The sequence below is a fragment of the Larus michahellis genome, chromosome 6 (assembly GCF_964199755.1).
Source record: "Larus michahellis chromosome 6, bLarMic1.1, whole genome shotgun sequence".
Lineage (NCBI taxonomy): Eukaryota > Metazoa > Chordata > Aves > Charadriiformes > Laridae > Larus > Larus michahellis.
The window spans coordinates 70,417,892-70,439,649 of record NC_133901.1 but is presented as its reverse complement, the minus strand read 5'-3'; the positions used below and the strand labels follow the sequence as shown (position 1 = coordinate 70,439,649).

At 41.6% G+C, this 21,758-nt stretch overlaps 1 protein-coding gene across 2 annotated transcripts in view; it reads left to right on the top strand.

Annotated features, from left to right (window-relative positions):
* ADAM12 (ADAM metallopeptidase domain 12) overlaps nucleotides 1-21,758 on the top strand; it is a 190,301-nt gene that overhangs the window by 88,006 nt on the left and 80,537 nt on the right. For both annotated transcript variants that reach the window (XM_074591861.1, XM_074591862.1), the window contains exons 4-5: nucleotides 17,090-17,168; nucleotides 20,873-20,949. In XM_074591861.1, the coding sequence (XP_074447962.1) occupies nucleotides 17,090-17,168; nucleotides 20,873-20,949 (156 nt within the window). The remainder of the gene's footprint in view (nucleotides 1-17,089; nucleotides 17,169-20,872; nucleotides 20,950-21,758) is intronic.

Below are 21,758 nucleotides of genomic sequence, written 5' to 3'. Positions count from 1 at the left end.
CATTATACATTCCCAGTTTTGCTGGTGGGCAGAAGCCTGCGGGTGGTCGGTCGGTCTGCACCACAGAGCGCATCTTCCCGTTACCTTGGCATTGATGCCGAAAGCAAAAAGGTTTTCTTCCTTCAGCTGGGAAGCTTTCCATAGCAACTCAGCACATAAGGGCCGTGATTTAGCAATTTTACATGAATTTGCCTTTTGGATTAATCTTTGGCATCTTGAATTTGGTACGTTATGGAAAAGATACGCTGATATAGAGTGGATTAGTCTACTATCGCACTGACTGCAGTTGAGAAAATAGACTCCTGCCTTTGAGAGGCCAGAAGAGGAATATTCTGGGAAGTAATTTGAACTGATATTGTTGGGAGGGTAATATTGCTTGACATATCTGTTATGACAGCTGAAGATATGCTGAAGCACGAAACAGAAAAGGAAAAGACAGTTGTTAGGCTCACGACAAGATGAAACCGTACTACTTACGACAGCTGTTGGCAGCATGATATCACTGTCCTCAAGCTTTCTACTGATCTGGAGTATTAGAAACTTCAAGATCGCGTTCGTTGTGTGTTTCTAGAGATCTTGTTAGGGGTAATGCTCTCTGACAGCAGCCAACTGTAATTGGCAATGGGGATTCTTCAAATACAAACAAATATACAAAGCGTCAACATTTTCTTGCTGATCCTTTCGTAGGGTGGTTGGTCATTGCTTTCATACTGGAACCATTTGCATCTCAAAAAGTTATAAGACTTTCTTGCTTCTAGTCCATCAAAGCAAAAAATATCTGAAGACATATAAACACAAATAAGCTCAGTGAGATGCAGATGGGCATTTTGGGAAGCAGGGGAAGCTTTGCCTTCAGTTTGTTGAGGTGTAGAGTCACAAGCTGAGATGACATGTTGCGTGATCAATCCAGCTTTAGAAAAGCTTTCAAGTAAACAGTATCTTTACGTACTGTTACTTATCTGTACGTATCAGCAAACTGTCCAGAGATGTTCCTGTGTCCTCCCCCTTCCAGACACGCTCCTGGCTATTTTTCTGCCACCTAGGCTTTCCAGGTGGTTTTGCTGAGGTTCTGCTACCATTCCAGCTTTTAACCATAGGGAAGCTGAGACAAGCCAAATAGTCTTTGGTCAGGTCTTGTTAAAGTTTAAAATGCCTTTTTGGCAGCACTCTCTGTCTCTTGGCAGATTGGGGTCTCTGTAGCTGCAGTTACTTTCCTGTCCCAGTGACACTATACTTTGAGCCTCTCATCCATCAGAAAGGATAAGAAAAATTTCCTCTTAGGAGAGCAGATTTCTGGAATTCCAGTTCTGTGATGGTTTGGGTTTTCTTCTTCTTTCATTAGGCTACAATTACTGTCTTGCATTGAGTTCAAAACTCAGCTTCATTTGTTTGCTGCCTGATTTTAATCGAAGGACCCAGTCTCTTTTGCATTCTGTGTTTCATTGTCATATCTCTTTCAGCTGATATGAATCACCATAGCTCAGGAGGAGATAATGAGGTTCTCCTGATTTGCACTAATAATTATGAAATACTTCTTCCCGCGCACTTTCTAGGTGTGTCCAAAATATGCTTATGAAACCAAGTATGTACATTCATCACTTGAAGTACTCTTCAAGAGTAAAGATTTCTATCAGATCAAGGTGAAGAAATGAACTGCTGCACGGAGGACCATCTTCCAAGGAAAACTTCCTCATGGTGCTGAAAAACCCCAGTATCTTGGGCTGCGGACCAAAGCTCATCTCTCTTGGCGTGTCACAATATGGGGAAACAGCACGTCTCAGAAGGTCATGTGAACTGCAAGCCATTGCACTTCCCAAAGTACAGCTGGAGTATTAGTTCTCTCCGGAGCATGACAAATTGGAACAGACCAAGGGGAAACCCAGGACCAAGCAGATTGGCCTTAAAGGGAAGGGTCAAGTAGAGGTATTTCATTAATGGCATCTAAAAATGTTAGGGCTGTGGTGACAGTGGTTATCGTAAAAACTTCTACCCTATCTAAAAGCCGTGGCAGCGTACATGTGGTTTACTACCGAAATGAAGGGTCTGACTCCTATACGGAAAATTAGGCCAAAATGTGAACGCAGCGAAGGTGCAGTGAAAATTAAATTTGGAAAAAACAGCCACTTCCCATAAAAAATAGTCAGGAGGTGGGGAAGAAAAGCATTCAAAGCAGTAGAAGGATGTCCTAAAACATTACCGACAACTGGGAAATGCCTACAAATATTAAGGAAAAATTCTACCTACTTCTTTGGTGGTTGTTGCTTTGATTTTCTAGCTGTTTGTCCATATTTCTCTTTCTCTTTTGTTCTTTTTATTGCATTAGTTAGCTGTCTGAGATGCCGGGCTTACATCTCTGGGACTGATGAGCTCTGCATGCAGAACCTGTAAACCGGTTTTCCTGCACTCTTCTATTCCCTGCCCGCTTCATTTACCTCAGTCGTGTTCTGCCTCCTGTCTCCCAATAGCGAGAGAACAGTTGGGAGTTTATACAGTATCTCCTTCCTGCTCAGACTGATAACAAAAGCGACAGTTGGCGGAATTGAGGGGGGAAAGGGGAATGTGGCTGGATTGAGTGTATTGTACTATGATATCACTGTCTCATCGGACATCGGCTCATTTTTTGCAATCTACGCATCAGCCATCAGTTGCTAAAAACCTTTCCATTATTCTGGACAAGGATCTAATTAAAAACACAAGTCTGGAGGGGAAAGGCTCAGTATCCCATTACACGTTTCCCAAATTGTTGAATTCCCTGCTATTTTGTTAGTAGCTCCGATCGTGTCTTCTGGTCTCTCACCTATCCGAGCTGGGGGAGAGCGTCTATGTTCAGTATTATCTAGATCTCCCTGACAACCTGGCGTCTCTTCCGTAACGTGTGCTTTCTCTCTAACCTTTGTGGACAACGCTGTCATTGGCTTAGCAGAACAGATAACGTGAGTGGTAGAAGGTCTCCGTGCACCTTTAGTGGGTGCTGGGTTGTTTGGGCAGCTGGCACGGTACCCATAAAATCTTACGTCCTGCTTTTTGCTATGGAAGCGTTGTAGCTAATTCCCACAGTGCAGCACAATGTAACATCTCTCATCAAATAAAACAGCCGCATGATTTCTCTGTCAGTATTGACCTAATGGCAGAGCCCCACTTAGATAAAAAAAAAAAAAAAAATTTAGGTAGGATAATCAACAATAAAATATCGCATGCATTTTCGGGGGACACAAATACATTTAAAGGCTAAAAATTCAGCGATGTGCAAGAAAGCAAACAGAAATTTCTGACGTTTGCAATGCAGTGGACAATTATACGTCGATTACCTCGAGCTTCTTATAGGGTCTCAACAGTTCTTCTTTGGAGAACTCTTTTGGAGGGACTTACTCTAGGGGTTTTGTCATCTTAGCGCTGTCGTTAAAAGCAATCTCTTGCCTTTTCCAATACTATCCGACACTGAAACATGGAGGAATATGTCCTGGCTTGAGTGTAACTCAACTAAAATAAAGATAATTCTGAGTAGTTTGGAAATAACCAGGAGATAAAGCAAAAAAAATCTTATCCTTTCACGTAATGAATTAACCTTTCTTTTGGTATTCCAGATGTGAAGGTTGCAAAATTTTCCTTTTGGCTATCGACTGGTATTAACGTGTGTCTCCACGTTCTCCGGGTTTAGGTTTCTCCAGTTTGCAATGTGCTTTTCTGGGCAGAGGTTTTTGTCCTGCTGGCACAGCCCGGTCCAAGGCACTGCCTTCTCCTGTTGCCAGGAGGAGACAAATTGAAGGGACAGAATAATATAGTCTCGTCTTTTCCATGTCCCGGTCTACTCTTCAGCTTTTTGGCAAAACTTTTACCCTTATGAATTCCTTGGTGATGTGCGCCGTTTCTTTGACTGATATGCATAGGCAGGGGGACATTTCTACATCACTGCCCAAACTTGCTGAAACATACTTAAATAATTTACATAAAATACAAATCTGCATGTGAAATATTCTCATGAGTCAAGGGTTTATTCACTGTGAATTCATTCTGTGCGTGGGAGGAAACCTAAACTGTCTTGGATAAAATGGCCTTTATAAAATATAGATCTATTTCCCAATATTTATGTCAGAACCTATTCATTATATTTTTTTCCTCTTTCTTACTTCAATCTGAAACTACCTCACCAGCCCCTTGCTAGCGGTGCTTCACATGGATGTTAATACTAAATCATTAGTTTCTTCTGTGCCTGTGTCATTAAATAGTTTCTCTCTGATTTACCAGAATGTGGATTGTAACAGAGGCATTAAAAAAGGCGCGTATCTGTAATTGCTTCTTAATGCCGTTGCTATTTATGGGTAATTTTAGTTTCAAAGTACCCTGGAAAGCCATGCAAAAACATAAAGCACTTGATGATAAAGGTGTGCCAAGGAAAATTCATCATACGTGATGTTATTTAATTGAAGTATTTTTAAGGATCCTAGAATGAAGCAGGTCTGTAGGTGCAGTGTATTATACTTACGCAAGTCAAACACGGTGTCGTAATAATTATTAAAAATTTATAAACAGTAAAAAAAAAAAAACATATGTAAGTTTTATAAGAGCATTATTAACAATTATAGCAGTTCCAGGTATGACAGACATGGCCTGATCCATAAATAGTAAAAAAAAAAATATTTAAACTGATGTTAATTTGGTGCTGCGTGGAAATGGATGCCCTATATTTATACAGCAACCCAGATTTTGTATGTGAATGATGTAGTTCCCAACGCAGAGGAAGCTGAGTTAGCTCAGATGTCTCCTAATGGGTTTTACATCGCTGAACAACTTCCAGTATATCACTTCAATCTTAGCTCAGGAAGGATGGCTCTCCAGAATCCTGTTGAACGGTCTCTCAAAAGATTTGTTTCTTCACTCTGGGCATCTTCTAAGTCAGTAACACCTACACAAGATAAAGCTGCCAGGATTTCTCCACTCATGCCTGCAGTAGTAGCGTACATATGCTTTTTTTAAATGTGAATAATTCTGTGCGGTCTAAGATGATGGGGCATCGGGAGCATGTATTTTATGTAGGTAACAGAGAAATATGAGCATAACAAACATTTTCTAAAGTAATTGTCTGTGTCCAACTTGACCAAGTGCCTTAGAGAAGACCGATTTTCAGAGGATGGTTATCCAAGTGTCCGAAGGTGTGTATCTGAAATAAACATTTGCTTTTAAGAGTATTTTATGTATGTGCAAATGCATATAGTGCTCCAAAGTATGTTTGACTGCATGTTTCACTCATGTCTGTGTATATGAATAGCTTGTATATAATCCTATGGAACTTTATTTTCTGGCAGATGAGTCTACATTAATTCCTAAATCCCTGAGCAACAACAGAATTACTTTGCGGTGTTAGGGGGGAAAACATTACAATAAAAATGAAGCATACTTTTAATTATCTGTAGTCATTCGGATGAAATCTATAATGAGCTTGATAAATGCTGATGCTCTAGGCATCAATTTTTCAAATGAGAGTAGAACCAAATATATCTGGAAAGGCATTGTTAGCTTAGAGTACACAATATTTCTGAGGTCTTGGTTAGTAGGAATAATTAAAATGACTTATGTAAGATAAGTGTCATATCTTTGTCAGCAACTAAATGTTAAATGTTATTATAAACTAATTACTTCCTTGAATTGAAAAGAAAATCATAATTTTGTGTCTTAACTGCTAAAAGACAGTGTCTGATCCTTCTCTCGCCCAAGCTCTTTGCCGGTTTATCTTCATTCCTTCAGTGCCATGAGATGCCCTCGAAGTGAGTGAGAACCAAGTTTGGACCCCTGGGCCAGCAAAAAAAACCGTGCTGTAGCAAGAAGTCAGAGTCTCTTTCTGACATTAATCGCTTCCTGAATAGGTAAAAGCAGAAGCAGCCGATGCTGTGGGGTTTTTCCTTGTGTTTCTGACCACAGGCTCGCTGCCGGAGCGGGGAGGTGGGATCCTCATGGCCCAGCCCCACCGCCTGCCCTTCCTTCCCACCTCTGTCTGATGCAGCTCTGCCACGCTCCTGGTGGCTAAAGCCACAGGTATTGATCTGATGTTTTCCTGCGGTCGTTTGCTGTTGAATTAATGTTCTGTTTAATTGGTTCATCGAGGCTTCTGACACGTGGCAGAGTCAAGGAATTAGATACAGTGGAGGAGTGCAGCAGAGAAAGAGGTGAAAAAAACAAAGAAAAAAGTTAGTAACATAGTTTAACCTTATCACAGTGTCCTAATTTCGCTGGCTGTTCTTCCTTTCCTGCCTGAAAAACTTGAACGTGGAACTTGATCTGACAAACAAGTCCATGTTATCTCCATTGGAGGTCCCACTGAAGTCACGTCTTGTGGAGCTGGTTGCCTGGTGCCCTGGCAACTGCCAGCCTCATGTAGCACGTGGTGGTAGCCCCGGCTTTGAAGCTTGTTTAAGAAAAGCACCAATGTGGTTGTGTTTCTTTGTTGTGTCTTGCTCACTAAGAAAAATGTATCTCCTGTTTAACAGCGTAATAATAAGCATAGGCATGTAAGAGGTGACGAAAGGAGGGCTGTGGAAGAATAGCATGGAGAAAAGGAGAGGGAATGGAAAGATGGTGAAGAATGGCTAAGGTAATATGTAGGACTGTAGGAGAGTAGTTAATGCGTAAAAGAGAGGAAAGGTAGGAGGACTATTTTAACCCCCATCCTTTCTCTCACATTCCCTCACTCTGTAAACTTGCTCGTTTCTTGATACCTCAGGCCCATGCTTTTGTTTTGCAAACACCCGAATCACCTCATCCCCATTTTAAGTCTTAAGGTGAAGCAGAAGCCATCCTCCTCCGAGAGTGTTGTTTACTTGATGTTAACTTGAAAAAATCACTCCAGGCTTTCCCAGGTCACCTGAAGTGCCGTATGCCAAGAGCTGATGCTGTGTTTGGGATGGGCTCCCCAGCTGCAGGGGCTGGGGCGGTCGGTGCAGGGCAGGAGCATCCTGCCCTCTTCAAGCGTGAACGGTGGCGGATGTGCTTGTTCCAGAAGTGGCTTAGAAAATGTGCAGTTACACCTTCCTGCGAGAAATGATGCTGTTAGCAACGCCAGAGAGTGAATGTGTTTTTATTGGATCAGAGGAGTGTTAACAGGAGTCCATGATCTCATGCAGCTTTGCTTGCTCCAGTAAGAATCACCTTAACACACCTGAAAACCGCACGAACATTCGTGGTCAGACTCCAAACAAAAACTCACAGGTTACTGAGACAGTGAGTATATTACTGGCTGTGTTTCTGTCCCGGTAAAATGGTGCAAAATCAAAGCCTTATCCATCGACTTCCACGGGAGCAGACTTCAGAGCACACCACGCTGTAATTGCTGTCATTAGCCTTAAATCTGCAGCTGCGGTCTTGTTGTGTTACCAAATTAATTGATCTTCATGGAAGTCACTGCTTTAATTGGAAAGAAAGGCTTGTCAGGAGAGAGCGAGAACACCCTTGTGAGTTCTTGTTCAATCTCATAGTCTCCACTCCGCATTTGTCCCTGGCTCATAAAGGATTTGGAGGCAGAGCAGGAGCACTATTTCGGGTAAATGTATCATGCTTGCTCTCTTCATGAGTTATTTCCCTAGCATTGGCTGCTGTTGGAGACAGAATATAGGATTAGGTGGACCTTTCATCTGACAGCCCGCAGCCAATCTTACGGCTTTTGCACCTACTTAGTTTTAAATGAGCACGCGTACCAGATTTGTAGGCTTGAGACCTAAACACAGATTTTTTTGCACAAAAACTTCCCTACGCCGCGCTGCTCTCTCCGTCTAGAATTTTAAAAGGTTAGAGAGAGACAGTGAGGCGTAGGGCAAAAAGGAAGGCGTATCTGTAAAAGTCACTGGTGTCCTGCAAGTGAAATACGAGTACGGCCTGCTTAGAGCAAATGGCTCGTTCTTGTGGCAAGGAAAAAATTATGAGTTTAGTAAAACAAAAATACTATTTTATGTTTCAACAAACTGGCAGAAATGGTAAGACAACTGCATTTAAATTAAAAATGCAAATGTAAACCTACAGGCACACACTCAAAAGCAAGAATAAGATACGGAGAGGATGTGATTGTCGGTTGGAGCCTAAGAATAAACCCAGGCTCAGTGACTTTTCATTAATGTAAGAGCCTGGCTTTCTGAAAGTATTGCAGATACTTACATATAAGCTTTTGTAATCCCACAGCGCTATTTACATTTTGTTAGTTATATTTTAATAAGTTCTGATTTTTCATTGGAATTGGTTATATTTCTATGTTTATAAATTTTCCCTGTTTGGACTAGTTTCCTTGGATGTTTTAAATACAATTCTGTACTAGTCTGGAAATGTTCAGATGAAAGTACAGTTAGACAATTTGGCCAATGACATCTGTTCGGCAGCAGAATTTTGCTCAGCTACAAATGACATATTTAATTGAATGAAACATTTCAAATAGACTTTGACAGTTTTCCAGCCCAGTACCTCCAAACTTACTATTGAATGAAAATATGCCATCCTAGAAGTGTTACAGGGGCTATAAAGGATTCCTTTTATGAAAGGCAGTACTGTGATGTTAGAAAAGAATGCATTAAAATATTATGTCTGCCACTTGTGATATACGTACTACTTAGCTTCTGAAACATCTCAATGTTTTCTAGTGAATCTTTTGAGCCACGATTTTACGGTCCTGTCTGTGTTGCCTACATCTATAACTCTAATGCCGCATGCAAGATCGGAATGTTAAAAAAAAGCCCCTAAATTATCTTGTACAAATTTTAGTGGAATCATAATAATAGGAAGTATGTATTTCATAACAAACCACAGTATTGTCATCTGAGGAACAGATCCATGGAAGGGGAGCCAGAAGTTTCAGAGCCATGTTAGTCTTTAGTCTTGCCAGAGCCAATTCAGAATCCTGAGTTGCGTAAATTTGTCAGGGATCAGCCTGCAGCGTCGCAGTGCGTGTTACTTTTGATCTTTGCCATAGACACTTCAGAGGTGTAGTGGTTCAGTGGTTATTTCCAGCATAATGCTTTACTTTTGGCACGTTGCTTCAGGCTTTCGCAGCCACTTCCAATAGTCAAAGTTAAAACTACTTAATATAGCTCACGCAGTAAAGTAGCTCTAAAGCGGTCAGCCTACATAGTTTGCCTAAATGTAAAGAATTGTATTTTCCTTCAAAAATCAGTTATCCAAGAAGTGCTGTCATCTCTCCGTAGCTGATGACGATTTGTGGCTGGTGTTGTCCTGGAGCCTATATGAAGGTGTTTGCTTTTCATGGTATGCTGCCCAGCTGAAATGATAACATGATTTCTATTATTCCACTCCCCAGGGAAGCTTGAGGAGGTAATGTAAAATATTCCTCACAAGGAGCCCTCCTAGGACAATTCCGTCAGAGAGATGCTGAAGACTTGTCAAATGCTGCTCTGGGATATTAGAGTTGGCCGGTGAAAAACAAAGTCAGAACATCTTTGAGGTTAACGTGGGCGGGATGCTGGGAAACCAGTTCTGACTTTGGCTTTCAGTGTGTGGGAGATGAGCAGTTTTAGTCAAAGCTCACAGAAGTGGAGCCGTTCCCTCTTCTGCCAGAGAAGTTTTCTATGTCTCCGAGCGCTCTTGCGAAGACAGAGCGAACCGTGCTGGTATTCCGCTCATGCCCCCACGCATGCCGTGTGGTTTCTTCTTCCCTTAATGACCATCCGAGGTGCAGGGTACCTAAAGCTGTCCCATTATGAGTTTGGCCCAGCTGAAGCCATTTTAAAGAGAGAACTTGTTTTTACCCATCTGCTTGGTTGGAAAACATGTTGTTTATCTTCTTCCAAAGGAGAACATGCTTTCACCGCAACACTGGTTAGCAGTAGTCTCTTCATTAACATTTTGGAATTAGAATGAAAAAATAAATGCCACAGTTGTGGCAAGTGAATGTTTGCTGTAAACATTACAATGAGTGATGGAAGCAGCGTGTGCAGCCAAGAGCCTGGAGCAGCACGGGAGGCCGCTGACGTGCTTAATTTCACGTCAATCTTTTTCTGTTGAAGTTTGGGGAGGTAGGGTTTATGGTTTATTTTCCAAGCAGTCAGGAATAAGAAAGCTCTCAATCATTCAGTGAGTGCCAGCTAGGGAGGTGGTTTTCTGTCTTTGTTGTTCAGATTTGTTTGCTTGGACTGTTCGTTGGGTTTCCGTACGCTGCAGCCTCATGTAGTGACTAGCTCTGCAGACAGGGTGCTTGTAGGCTTTAAAAGCCGTGCTTGTCCCTCTTGTCTCCCTGTCCCCAGCACACCAGGGAGCGGCTATCGATGAGAGTCCCTGTGTTTCAACACACTTTCAGGGACAACTCGGACCATGGCTCTTGCTTTTGACATTGTAGCACGTGTTCATGAAAATTTGCTCTCTTTGTGCCAGATACTGTTCCACGCATGCAAAGGGATGGGAGTGGGATTTTAACATGATCTCCAGTTGACTCAGGATTGTTATGAATTTCTGCATCAAATGAACTGGGTGGAAGTAGAGAGACGTATTTTTCAAATGTAGCGTATGATCAACTCAAATTGTCTATCTACAGACCATGTGAAATAGGCCAGAGGCTACTACTATAGAGTTAATGTTGAAACTTTGGATGCTTGGTTGATTTCCTAGCTATTATAGTTTTATTTTTCTCCCCTCTTTTCCTCAGAATTGTTGTGCTAATTAAGCTCTGCGAATTTCAATCTCTCAGGTTCTTCAATTATGACATTGCAGTCCCTCCATGGCAGCACACTGGAGTGTAGCAGATAGGATATTATGAAGTGGAGACATTCAATGGGAAAATGTCCAAAAGCATTTCAAATCACTTAAGATAATTAAACAAGGGGAAAGAATGTGGCGTGTTTAAAGAATATGTGGTGGTTTTGTGAATAGGATGATGTTAGGTGCCTATGCATGGGAAAGTCATTACCCATGCTTCACTCATTCGTTATATTGTAGTGAGAAAGAAGAATTGAAAAACGCCTCTGTGAGTATCTCCTTTGTGAATATCAGGAGGTACTTGCACGGAGACACGGCTGCAGGAGCAGTAGGCTTAACAGACTCGTTTATTCCTATGGATATACCGGAGAAGATTTACAGCAATTGAAGAAATAACAACTAATTCCAGTATAAAGGTCAAAATGACCTGAATTGAGATGCTTAAGAATTAATGGAGTACGCCGGTGTCAGTAGGCAGAGGTTTAGATGACATTTTTTATAACTGCCTATATGCCATCCTGTTTCACTCTCCTCACCTCCCCCGGTTGTAGGCAAGGTTTAAAATGGATAGCCAGAGGGCTTTTAATAAGAATTTGTGTAACAGAGTGAGGCAGTAGTTGGATGGGGGAGAAAACAGGCGCTTTGTCATTCGGAAGGAGGAGAAAGAGTAACACGTGTAAGTAAAGGTCAGATGTCTGTCTGAGCTGCAGGCGGCATGTCTGAGGGGAAGGAAAGCACCGCAGGCGGGTCTGAGTCAGCTCTGCGCTACCGGTGGCTTATTATGATCAATGCTCCCACAGGGTAGGTGGAGCAGCTGATTGTCATCACTGAAGAAGTCACAGGAGTATTTAATGTACTTCCTAAAACACCAGTTCTTACAGTAGCGTAACTATACCGAGATGTTAATCAAAACCAAAGGTAAGCAGAAAAGCAAACTTAAGAGCATGAAAAGTGTGTGTTCCCCTTTGAAGCTCAATAGGTTGAGGGTAGATTTAGATTAGATATTGGGAAGAAATTTTTCACTCTGAGGGTGGTGAGCCCCTGGCCCAGGTTGCCCAGAGAGGGGGTGGCTGCCCCATCCCTGGAGGGGTTCAAGGCCAGGTTGGCCGGGGCTTGGAGCAACCTGGGCTGGTGGGAGGTGTCCCTGCCCAGGGCAGGGGGGTGGAATGAGATGGGTTTTTTAGGTCCCTTACAACCCAACCCAAACCAAAAGCAACTCTGTGAAGCCTCCTAACCAAGGGTGCATGTGATGTTAGACCCCAGAACAGAGAGGTCCACGTGTGACCGTATTTGAAACAAGATTTAAGGTGACAATTAGGGGCTGCATTTCCAAACCTTTCCACAGGATAAGGAGTCGCTGAAGGAAAGGTCAAGTTTTATGCTCCATGTCATGACAGAGCAAGACATAGTCCTTCTGAGATGTGTAACAGTGAGACACACACCACGCAGGGTGTTGTAGAAATGTGTACTAGACCATCCAGACATCATATTGTTTGGCTTTAAGGCAGTGCTGTTGAATCGCGGTTGCTGGGTGTCACTTCAGTCTCGCAGAGCAGCTTTGAGACACTCGTAGATCCATTTTGATGGATAACAATGTTGGTGTCTTCCCCCTTATATCTGTATTGCAGGGGGATGACCTGGAACAGGGAGGGCAACCAGGGAAGTTTCATCCTCAAAGACGGACTGGAAAACAAGCCTGTGTGCTGTTAGAATGAGATTTACTCCTCAGGCTTTTGTCTGCTGGTTTCTCCTGTGTCGCCGAGGGAAACCCTGGTGTCTGCTCCTACTGTGATCATGCTTAAATTCCTCCTGAGTAGCACGAGCATAAAAAGCACACAGCTCTTGTCATTTTCTTATAGCCTGATATGCTAGACTTGGCACATGGATGGTTAAGGGAGAATTTGATAATAATCTGCACCTATCGGAATGATGTATGTACCAAGAAGGAAAAGCAATTGTTTCAGCTAGTGAAAGAAGTGTAACTAGGAAAAACTAGAAAAGGCTGAATATCAGGAAATGCATCATGACAGTAACATCTGTTGGAATGCAAAGCAATCTCCCGTTGAAGGTGGAGGGGTCAGCGTTGCTTCTGACATTTGAAGCTCGATGAGACAGCACCTAATTTGATCTACAGCATGCTTGGCTTCCAGGGAGGCCGTTGGTATGATCCACTAGATTTTTCCCATCTCTAACTTCTGCCACTCTGTCTTTCTGACTCTCCCTGGGTGATGAAATATCATTATAACCTTTTGAAATAATATATTGGTGCCTGGAGAGCAGAGAGTGATTTTCTCATTTGCAAGTGAGAGACAGTGTGTTAAATTACCATTCCTGTCATTAAATGGATTGAGTAAAAAATTTGATGTGTTTAAAACAGGACATTTTCCCCCTCCACAAACAAACCACCTAAAACTTCGTGTTGGGGGCGGGGGGGGATGCGAAGGTGAGGGTCAGAGGTTTAAATAACGTTCATCGTATTCCCTGAGGCTTAGGTTAGTGGAAGCTGCTTGACACCTGAAAACGTTTCCGCAAATCTGACAGGTAAGCTTCCTGCTGATTTACAGAGGATGAGGAAGCCTGTGCTCTGTCTGTCATAGATCAGGAGGGATAAAACTTGTCCTTCTGGGCCGTCGAAGCTTCTACTTGATAATTTGGCTCTGGGAAATGTGAAAAAATCCACGGTGCTGACAAACAGAGTGACTAAGTACGTAAGTAATTTAACTCAAGAATGGCACTTTCGCATCTCCAGAGAGTAAATTAGAAAGTTGTGGTGTTGCCCCAACTGATGTTTTTTAATCGTATCCAGCAGTTGATGCAGTTCTCGGTAGCGTTTGTGTCTTCTTCATGCGGTGCAGAAAATTGATAATCATCTGGTACTGCTGAGCGTCGTAGCTGACGACATTTGGAACTCCAGACACGGTGATGAATTGCACTATGATATATTAATGTTATTTTGATCCCTGCTCTTTCAGAATTACATTGATCCAATTAGGTTAAGTAGCTTGCCATCTAAATTAATTTACTTTCCTCTATTAATCTCCTTCACTGTGGGTCAAAAACAGAAATGTAAATCAATGTATTACACTGCATATCTTTGGGTGGCGGGGGGTGGGTAATTAAATTACCTGATAGATACGTATGTTGAATTCATTCTTTGGTATGTTAAACGTTATTGCCGTAATTGGAAAGTGAAGTGGTGCACACTCAGTTGTGGAATTTGAGTGCTTGTTACACTCAGTTTTCATAATCTTTCAAGAAATGCTTTTACATGACTCGCTGTCCCTGGATACTGATGCCGAGTGCTTGTTCGGCTACGCAGCTTTTAAGATATTAGACGTTTTGAAAGTGGGGATAACAGCTTCTTTCTCTGCCAGAAATTGTTGGACTCCCTGGCGACATGTCTTGTAGAGGTCCCCAGCCTCTACGGCGTGGAGGAAACCTGTCCTCCGGCTCACTCTCAAACCAGCAGGAGTGCCGTACGTGGCAGGAAAACACATGTCTCAGCAATGATGTCTTAGTTACTAAACTAAGGAGTGTTAATGCAGACTCTTGAAAAAACATTCTCTTGTTCTGAAAAAAAGGTCCTTCAGCGGTACGTGAAATTTCCACGTTTTGAAATCCTACTTGGGCTTCTACATTGGGGCATACTCTTTATTTTATTGGGTTAGTCCAATAGTGGAACTCCATCCTCTTGGTGCTCTTGCCGTTCTTGTACTCCTCGCACTGGGAATTCTTATGTTCAGACGGTATTTTCATCAGGATAGATAGCAAACTTTCATCCTGATGAAATGTGTCTGATAGGGAGGTGGGTGACAGCTACACCAGGAATTTGTTTACCTGCTGCATTTCCTCACTTTAGTAAGTAGAACTGTCCATGAAAGACTCCAGTGAAAAGGAAGCATTGATGTAAAGGAACGAGATCCAGTGGCTGGAAAGTGAACTTTGACACAGTCAAACTATCTACAAAGCGCAGTGTTTTCCACTGAGCTTAATTAACTGTTAAAAAGTTGCCAGGCTTGTGATAGCTTCTTCATCATGAGTGATCTAGACAAGCGCTCTATACAATAAGAAAACGCATCTGGTTCCATCACGGTCATTGTACCAGAAGGTTAATTCAAGTCAAATGACCTATGTAATGCAGCAGGTCAGATTGCTGATCACAGCGCTCCCTTCTGGTATTAAAATCTATGAATCTATGAAATATTTTCTAAATCTGTGCCTGAGGGTAGAATGAACAGAAGCAGAAAGGTCACCTTTATCATCACTGCTGTCAAACACTTTGGAAACAGCAGAGCACAAAGCCGGTGTATTGCTCAATCACTTTGCCCTTACGCTACATCTGTTACCCTATCAACGCCTGTAGTTTGTCCCATTAAATAAAAATCGCTCAGGTATCTGATATGAAATCCCATTTCCAGAAAGTGCACAGCAGAACTCTGTTGGCTTCAACAGCAATGGATCTTTACTTTTGCCTTTACAGAGGTAATGAATGCGTGCTAAGTGCAGACCTTAGCAGTGTTGTTATATAAATAATAATGATAATTAGGAAAGCAGCTGCTCTTTGTGATAATGAGACAGTAGGAAACATGGATACAGCACGCTGTTCCAGACGGGCCTTCCAGAGGCTGCAGGCACAAGGGGTGAGATAAACGTAGGGGTTAAGTGCCATCCGAGACACCACAGGGTGTTTAAGATGTCCCTGCGGAGCTGGTTGGTGAAACGTATAGCCTGTCTAAACCAAGGCTAGGTGCTTGGGTAAGCAACCAAATCCTGCTCTAGGTGCGGTGGTTGGCTGAGATCCAGAGCAGTTCCTCTACAACCCGCCATGCGCCGCAGTGTTTCAAGTGTCGGTACCTATTAATATGCTAATATTTCCCACAAGCTGAAAAAAGTAAAGTGAGAACCTGTACTTGAATATTCATTGTGTTGGGGCTTTGCTGTCTTCATCTTTTTACGGTGCCATCTCCTTTTTTCTTTTTTCATTTCTTTTTTTGTCTTGTTTCATCGAGTGTTTTTTTTTTCTTTCCTTCTACCTTAAGGTAGAGGCTTTTAAAGGTGGGGTTTCTCTCTAACAAGTGTTTATACAGTTCCTAGCACAACCAGGTCCTGATCATGACTGAGCCATTAGATACTAAAGTGATGCAAATAAATCAGTAATGAAAATTAAATGGTTTTTCGTGTTCTAGTTTTAATGTTTATACCAAGTGCAAGAAACGTGTACCGAGACTGTGTACTGGTTCACAATGGTATGTATGCAAAAGTGCAGCGTTAACCTGCTTTAAACAAAAGAAAGAGTCTGGTTTATTCAAATGAACAACCCAAGGGAGAAACTATTCATCGTGAAACCCTATGCCAAAGATTTTCACTAGTCCAAACTCCCCAGTTTTCAGAAGGTGATGGCGGCATTTAGGCTTTGGTTTCTTCTATATTGTGCTTTCCCATTTCACCAGAGTGTTTGTCAAAACTCAAGCATGTTTGTATTGAGGTACATAGCTTAACACCTACGTTAGGAGTAAATGTGAATGTGTATTCTTCCTTCTGGCCTTCACAGAAATGCTCTTTAGATAAGGAGTTGAAAAACAGATCAATAGCAAAACCTATTATTATTTAAAAAAATTTAAAAAAAGGCAGATGTTGCTTTCCCTATTCCATGAGTTTCCTGCAAAAAGAAAAGTTTTCATCATTGTCACACACCATGCCCCTCTCTGGAGATTTCCGGAAGATGTTAATTGCGAGTCAGAATTTTTTATATCACTGCCAAAGGCAGGAGGAGAAGCATGGGGAGGATGGGAACAAAATGTCTCATCACAGACATGGTCTTTCACGGTCTCCTGATGCATCATTTCAAGTCGTTAGATTTCTATTCATGAATATCCTTTCCAGATGATCAGAATAAATCCAGTACTCTGACTTCTGTAATGTTCTTTCAGTGTTTTTCCTTGAGTGTCAGTGGAAGAAGATGGTTTCATTTACCGAGAGCTAAAGTAGTCTTTGGGTGGTCACTTGCTGGTGAAGAGAACACATCATATAGTAAAATAAGTAACACAGGGAAAACATTTTTCTTTTCCTTGAGCCACCATTACTTAACAATACTCCAAATGTCTAGATTGCAGATTTAATGTAAAACGTGTTGAAAATTACATGGACGATTCAACACCGAGATGTGCTGGCACGCAGGCCTCATTTGGAAGAGAAAGCAGTCTGGAAACTTGTAGTCTTTTCACAGTTAACGAAGGAAGCGTTCGTGTACTGCAGCTTCAGTATTTGGAGTTATCTTTTTCCTTATTTCGCACACAGCCCCGGTAGTCATCGTTAATGCATGGCTTTGATCGCTATCTCAAATGGAACCACTAAAGGACAAAGTCGAGGTGATGTGACCTTAATATTACGTTTGCTCTATTTTTTTCAGGGGCCTGTTAGCCAGCAGCTTCACAGAAACACATTATTTGAAAGACGGCACTGATGTGGTTCTCACACGCAATTACACGGTAAGGTTGGTGTTCCGTGGGTAGGTGATGCTTCATCGTTAAAACCCAAAGTGCTCTCCGCCGGGATCTGAGCCATGGGATGAAACAGCGAGATGTGTGATCTTTTTTTATTGTTGCCTTCAGTACCTTTTTGACTGCTGTGATCCTACACATGAATTTTTAGAGAGAGAGAGACTTTAAAGGCAAGCTGTGGGGTTTTAACCAGGTAACTTTTAAAATCGGTAGGATTTATTCAGCTTCTTAGAAATATAGCCATTAAAATTTTATAATAAATGCAGCCATTGTTGATCAGTTATGGAGAAAGTCCTGGTTCAGTTAGGAAGAAAGCCCGAAACACCTGATTTCCATAATGCAGAAGCTCACAACAGAGGTGTTGGAGGCTTTGGGTGTCCTTCTGCCCTGGGGGAGCCATGGCTGGGGATTGGGACAGGCGGTTGGTTGTTTGGGTTTATTATTTAAACCAGACCATAAGATTGTTAGGGACATATTTTATCATATATGTATGTATGTGTATGTGTGTGTGTATGCATATATATATATAAAAGTGTGGCTAATATGATAAATATATATATATAAAATATATATATAAATGTGGCTAATATGATCCTTGTTAAAATCAGTAGTTAAAAATACTACTAAAGTATTAGTAGTTAAAAATACTACTAAAAAAACCAAGTAGTTTTATAAATCAAAAACACTTTAAGGCAGTAACGCTTTTGTCCTCTGACAGTATGGACGCCTTAATGAGAAACAATGCAGCAAACTATTTTAATTAGAAAGTTTATCTTTTATCTGCCTAAGTCCTATAAAGTATTTGTTGTGTTTCGTTACTCATTTATTGACGCTGTCAGAGGAGGCATCGTGCTTTGTATTCCCATCCATAATGGGCTCAGCTGCTATCAGTGAAAGGCATTATTTCTATGCCTAGCATCTTACTTCTGAAAAAGCATCTTCATTATAGCCCCAGACCTCCCAAGTAAAGCAATCACTTTGAAAAGTTTCGGTGTTTTCTTTTTTGCTGGATGCTCTTGTCTTCTTCAAAACCAGCTTAGTAGAAAATAGTCATCTGTTTTAGAAACAGGAAGGTTGTATAGGCTGCTAAAGGAAGTAAAAGGAAAGAAATGAAGCACACACCTCTGACGGATTAACCTACGTTAATGTGAATCTGTGTACAGCTAATGATAGCTAGGCTTTCCCTTACTGAAATAAATATCTGTTTTCATAATGGCAGTAAGTCACCATTAATACTGGCCTTCCATATCGCTGCCTAAAACATTTCTTTGAGAGATCAGTGAATTAATTTCTTATTAAATGTTGCGATATGATTTAAAAAAGGGTCAGTCTCTGTGATTTTCTTTTTACATCTCTTCTTCACCGAGGACATCAATATAGTCTGTAGTTGAAACCAAATCCAATTTCCCGGTGGAAAGTTGCTTAGTCAAATTCTGCCCGGAGGTCAAACCAAGGCAGGTGTGTGGAGCTGTCGTGTGGGGAGTGTCTCTGGCACGCGAGCTAGTGTCCAGGTTATTTTTCTGGTTTATAGCACTTGAAAGATTTGCAGTTTTCAAAAGCTGGTATTTACTAAATGATCTCGAGGCAGGGTAGAGTACTGTTTTAAGTATGACAAATCAGCCACGGTAATTATTTGTTTTTAAGGGGTCATCCATTTTATATACTAGTTTACAGGAATAAAAAGATTTGATAGGAGAGAAAAAATAATCCTGCAGTTCAGTGGAGTTACTGAGCTAGAAATCAATTTTCTACCAGTCCAATTGCAGGCCATGGTCTGATAAGTTTACATTTTTGGTATTGAGCTTTGGCATCATATAGCATGTGGATCGCAGAGAGGCTGTGAAATGGGGCACAACAAGGAGCTCAAAGTTAATAAAATGACAAGTTGTGTGTGGAGAGGGAAAGAAATCGGGACCTTTGCCATAATTCACTCTTTGATAAAGACAGCTAGACTGCAGCAGCAGCCTGTGTGGGACGAGATATCAGCCTGTGCTTAACACTGGCGATGCTAAACCCCAGCGACTGCCTTCGTAAGAGCTCTGAGCTGCACCTCTGCCTTACGCTCACTTTAAGTGACAAGAATAAACCCACTTTCTTGTAGTTTTTAGACTGTTTCAGGGTCACCGTATGAGAGTCAGTGCTAAGGCAGGGGTTGTTTTTTCTTCTGTCTTATCAACTGGATGCTGGTAACTGCTCCTATTGAAGTGAAATAGTACACGCACGCTGAAAACTTCGGCGTCCACAGCAATTGCGACCGAAGCACTCATCCCCCAAAAATTCAGTCTATGACTTCCTCCCTTTTATTGCGGCTTTATCCTTGCTAATGTGTTACTGACTCTTTACGAGTACTGATGATAAAAATACCCAAGAGTAAAATACTATTACCCTGTTTCTGTTATTTCTTTCACTGAGAAAAACTATGGAGATTTGAATTTAGAAAGTTAGACGATGCCGTTCTGTTCATCTGCTCATGTTGGAAATACAAATGCTCTAAACAAATATTTTTCATGGTATAGCCTTATTTGCAGAAAAATCATATCTGATTTATTCCATCTTGCCCAGCATTTTTATGGCCATTGCTTTCGTTAACAAAATCGAGGTGGTCTTTAGAAGTCTGCTATGTGAGGCTTTGTAAGTGAAAACCGTGCCCCAAAACTGAAAAGGTTAATTAATGCAGCTAGATGGATGTGAATGAACCCAGTAATAAAAAGGCACGGTGAGATGACTGTCAGGTTGAAGCATGAGTGATAACTTTCCTTTGCGCTAATAAGATAGGAACCTTTTACAACAGTGTTTGCGGTTTCCAGGTGGCATTCAAAGGAGCCATGAGAAAAGAAATGCTGGACGTGACACAATCATTGCTTTCCAGCCAGCCACATAATTGGGAATGTAATATAACCTTTAGTCAACAATAAAATTAACCTTGATTCCAGACAGATATGTGTATGTGCTGAGAAAGTATCTCTGTTGTGGGTGCCTTTTGCGAGCAGTGGATTATTAAGGAAATACAATAACCTCGCCGCAAAATGAAATTGGATTGTTGCCTCTCAAAATAGAAGACCCTCTTATTCTTGGTTGTTCTCAATAACATGCAGCCACTCGGTTGGGTAATTCAATAAAAGGTTCCCTTTCCAACCTGTTTCCCTTCCCCTTCATTTGCTCCGTGATTATTTTCAAACTATAGGGCTGGAATTGGCTTTTCTTGTACTTCCCTTTATACGTAGCTGTCTCTTATAGACAGACATAGATGTACTTGACCTTAAAAAAAATGTGTCTACAGAAAGTAGTAAAATGTGTCAGCTGATTTGTTCATCTGATTAATTTTATAAAATATTCCATATGGTAGCTTTGAAGTAAATAATGGAAGAAAAGGTGGTCGGTCATGCAATTTAAACGCTGTTGAACCTCTTTAAAAAGCACCACACAAAACAAACCAGACAGAAAAAAAAAACCAAACCACTCCCACGGTTTGTGTTTTGAAAAACACCCAAGATTTCCATTTAGGAGCCATTGGGACTGTTAAGTATGGAGACTATTTAGTGGGGTGGGAAAGGTGCTGTCAGTGTGGTTCTGAGTGCCGTAGCCTGAAATTGAGAGTCGCTTTGAAATAAAGGGGGCGGGAAAACCATGAGAAAACTAGAGAGCAAAGAGCGCTTGTGACTGTTGAAATGTTTTCTCTTTTTTGCAATCAGGGTCACTGCTATTACCACGGCAATGTACGAGGGTACCCCGACTCCTCCGTCAGTCTCAGTACCTGCTCTGGACTCAGGTGAGCCAAGATCTCAGTGATACTTGGAGAAACCGTCCTAGTACCCGTTGAGTTTTTGCCTTGCCTTTTAATGAGTGTATCGATAACCGTTTCTCAAATGTTGGCACAATCTCTGCAAAAATATTTTCACTCCAGTTGCTCTGAAGAGCAAAAAGGGAATAGATAATGTGATCTGGAGGTTTTCCGTGACGTCCTTTCTCTGTTGCTGCCCATCCTTGTCTACACCCTGTTGCAGCAGCGTGGTGCTTGGCACTTTTTTTGGGCTGGTGGTGCCTGGTCCTCCTTGTCCTCAAAGCTGTTTCCCCAGTGATGGCAGGACTGCCTTGCCGCTGTGAACTCACACACCATCCAGCGGCCTCCTCTTTAGGAAAGTTTGCTTTATAAAAGTGGCTGTGGAGCTCAATAAATTGCATTCGTGGCAGGTATGATGCTCAGCATTAGGATTTTAGCTACTTGTGAACAGAAGAGTAGCAGACTCACATCGCTGAAAACCAAATCTCTTCCGAGTTTGAGAAAGGAACAGGCTGACAACATATTAAATACACAATGGACACAGTTCAGGAAACAATTATCTTCCTTACTTGGACAATCAGAGACTGGTATTTACTCACAGAGCAGTTCCAAATCACAGTAATTAACTGTAAATTGGCTCTAGTGTTCTCCCTGGAAAACCCAGTTTTCCTGTCAGATTTCCAGCTGTCTCAACCTTTTCTGGGTTTGTTTAATTTATCTACAAACAGCATGGGTAGCTGGAGTCCTTTTCCCTTGATTTTGCATTTTGTGCAATAGTGGTATTATCAGGGCTTTTA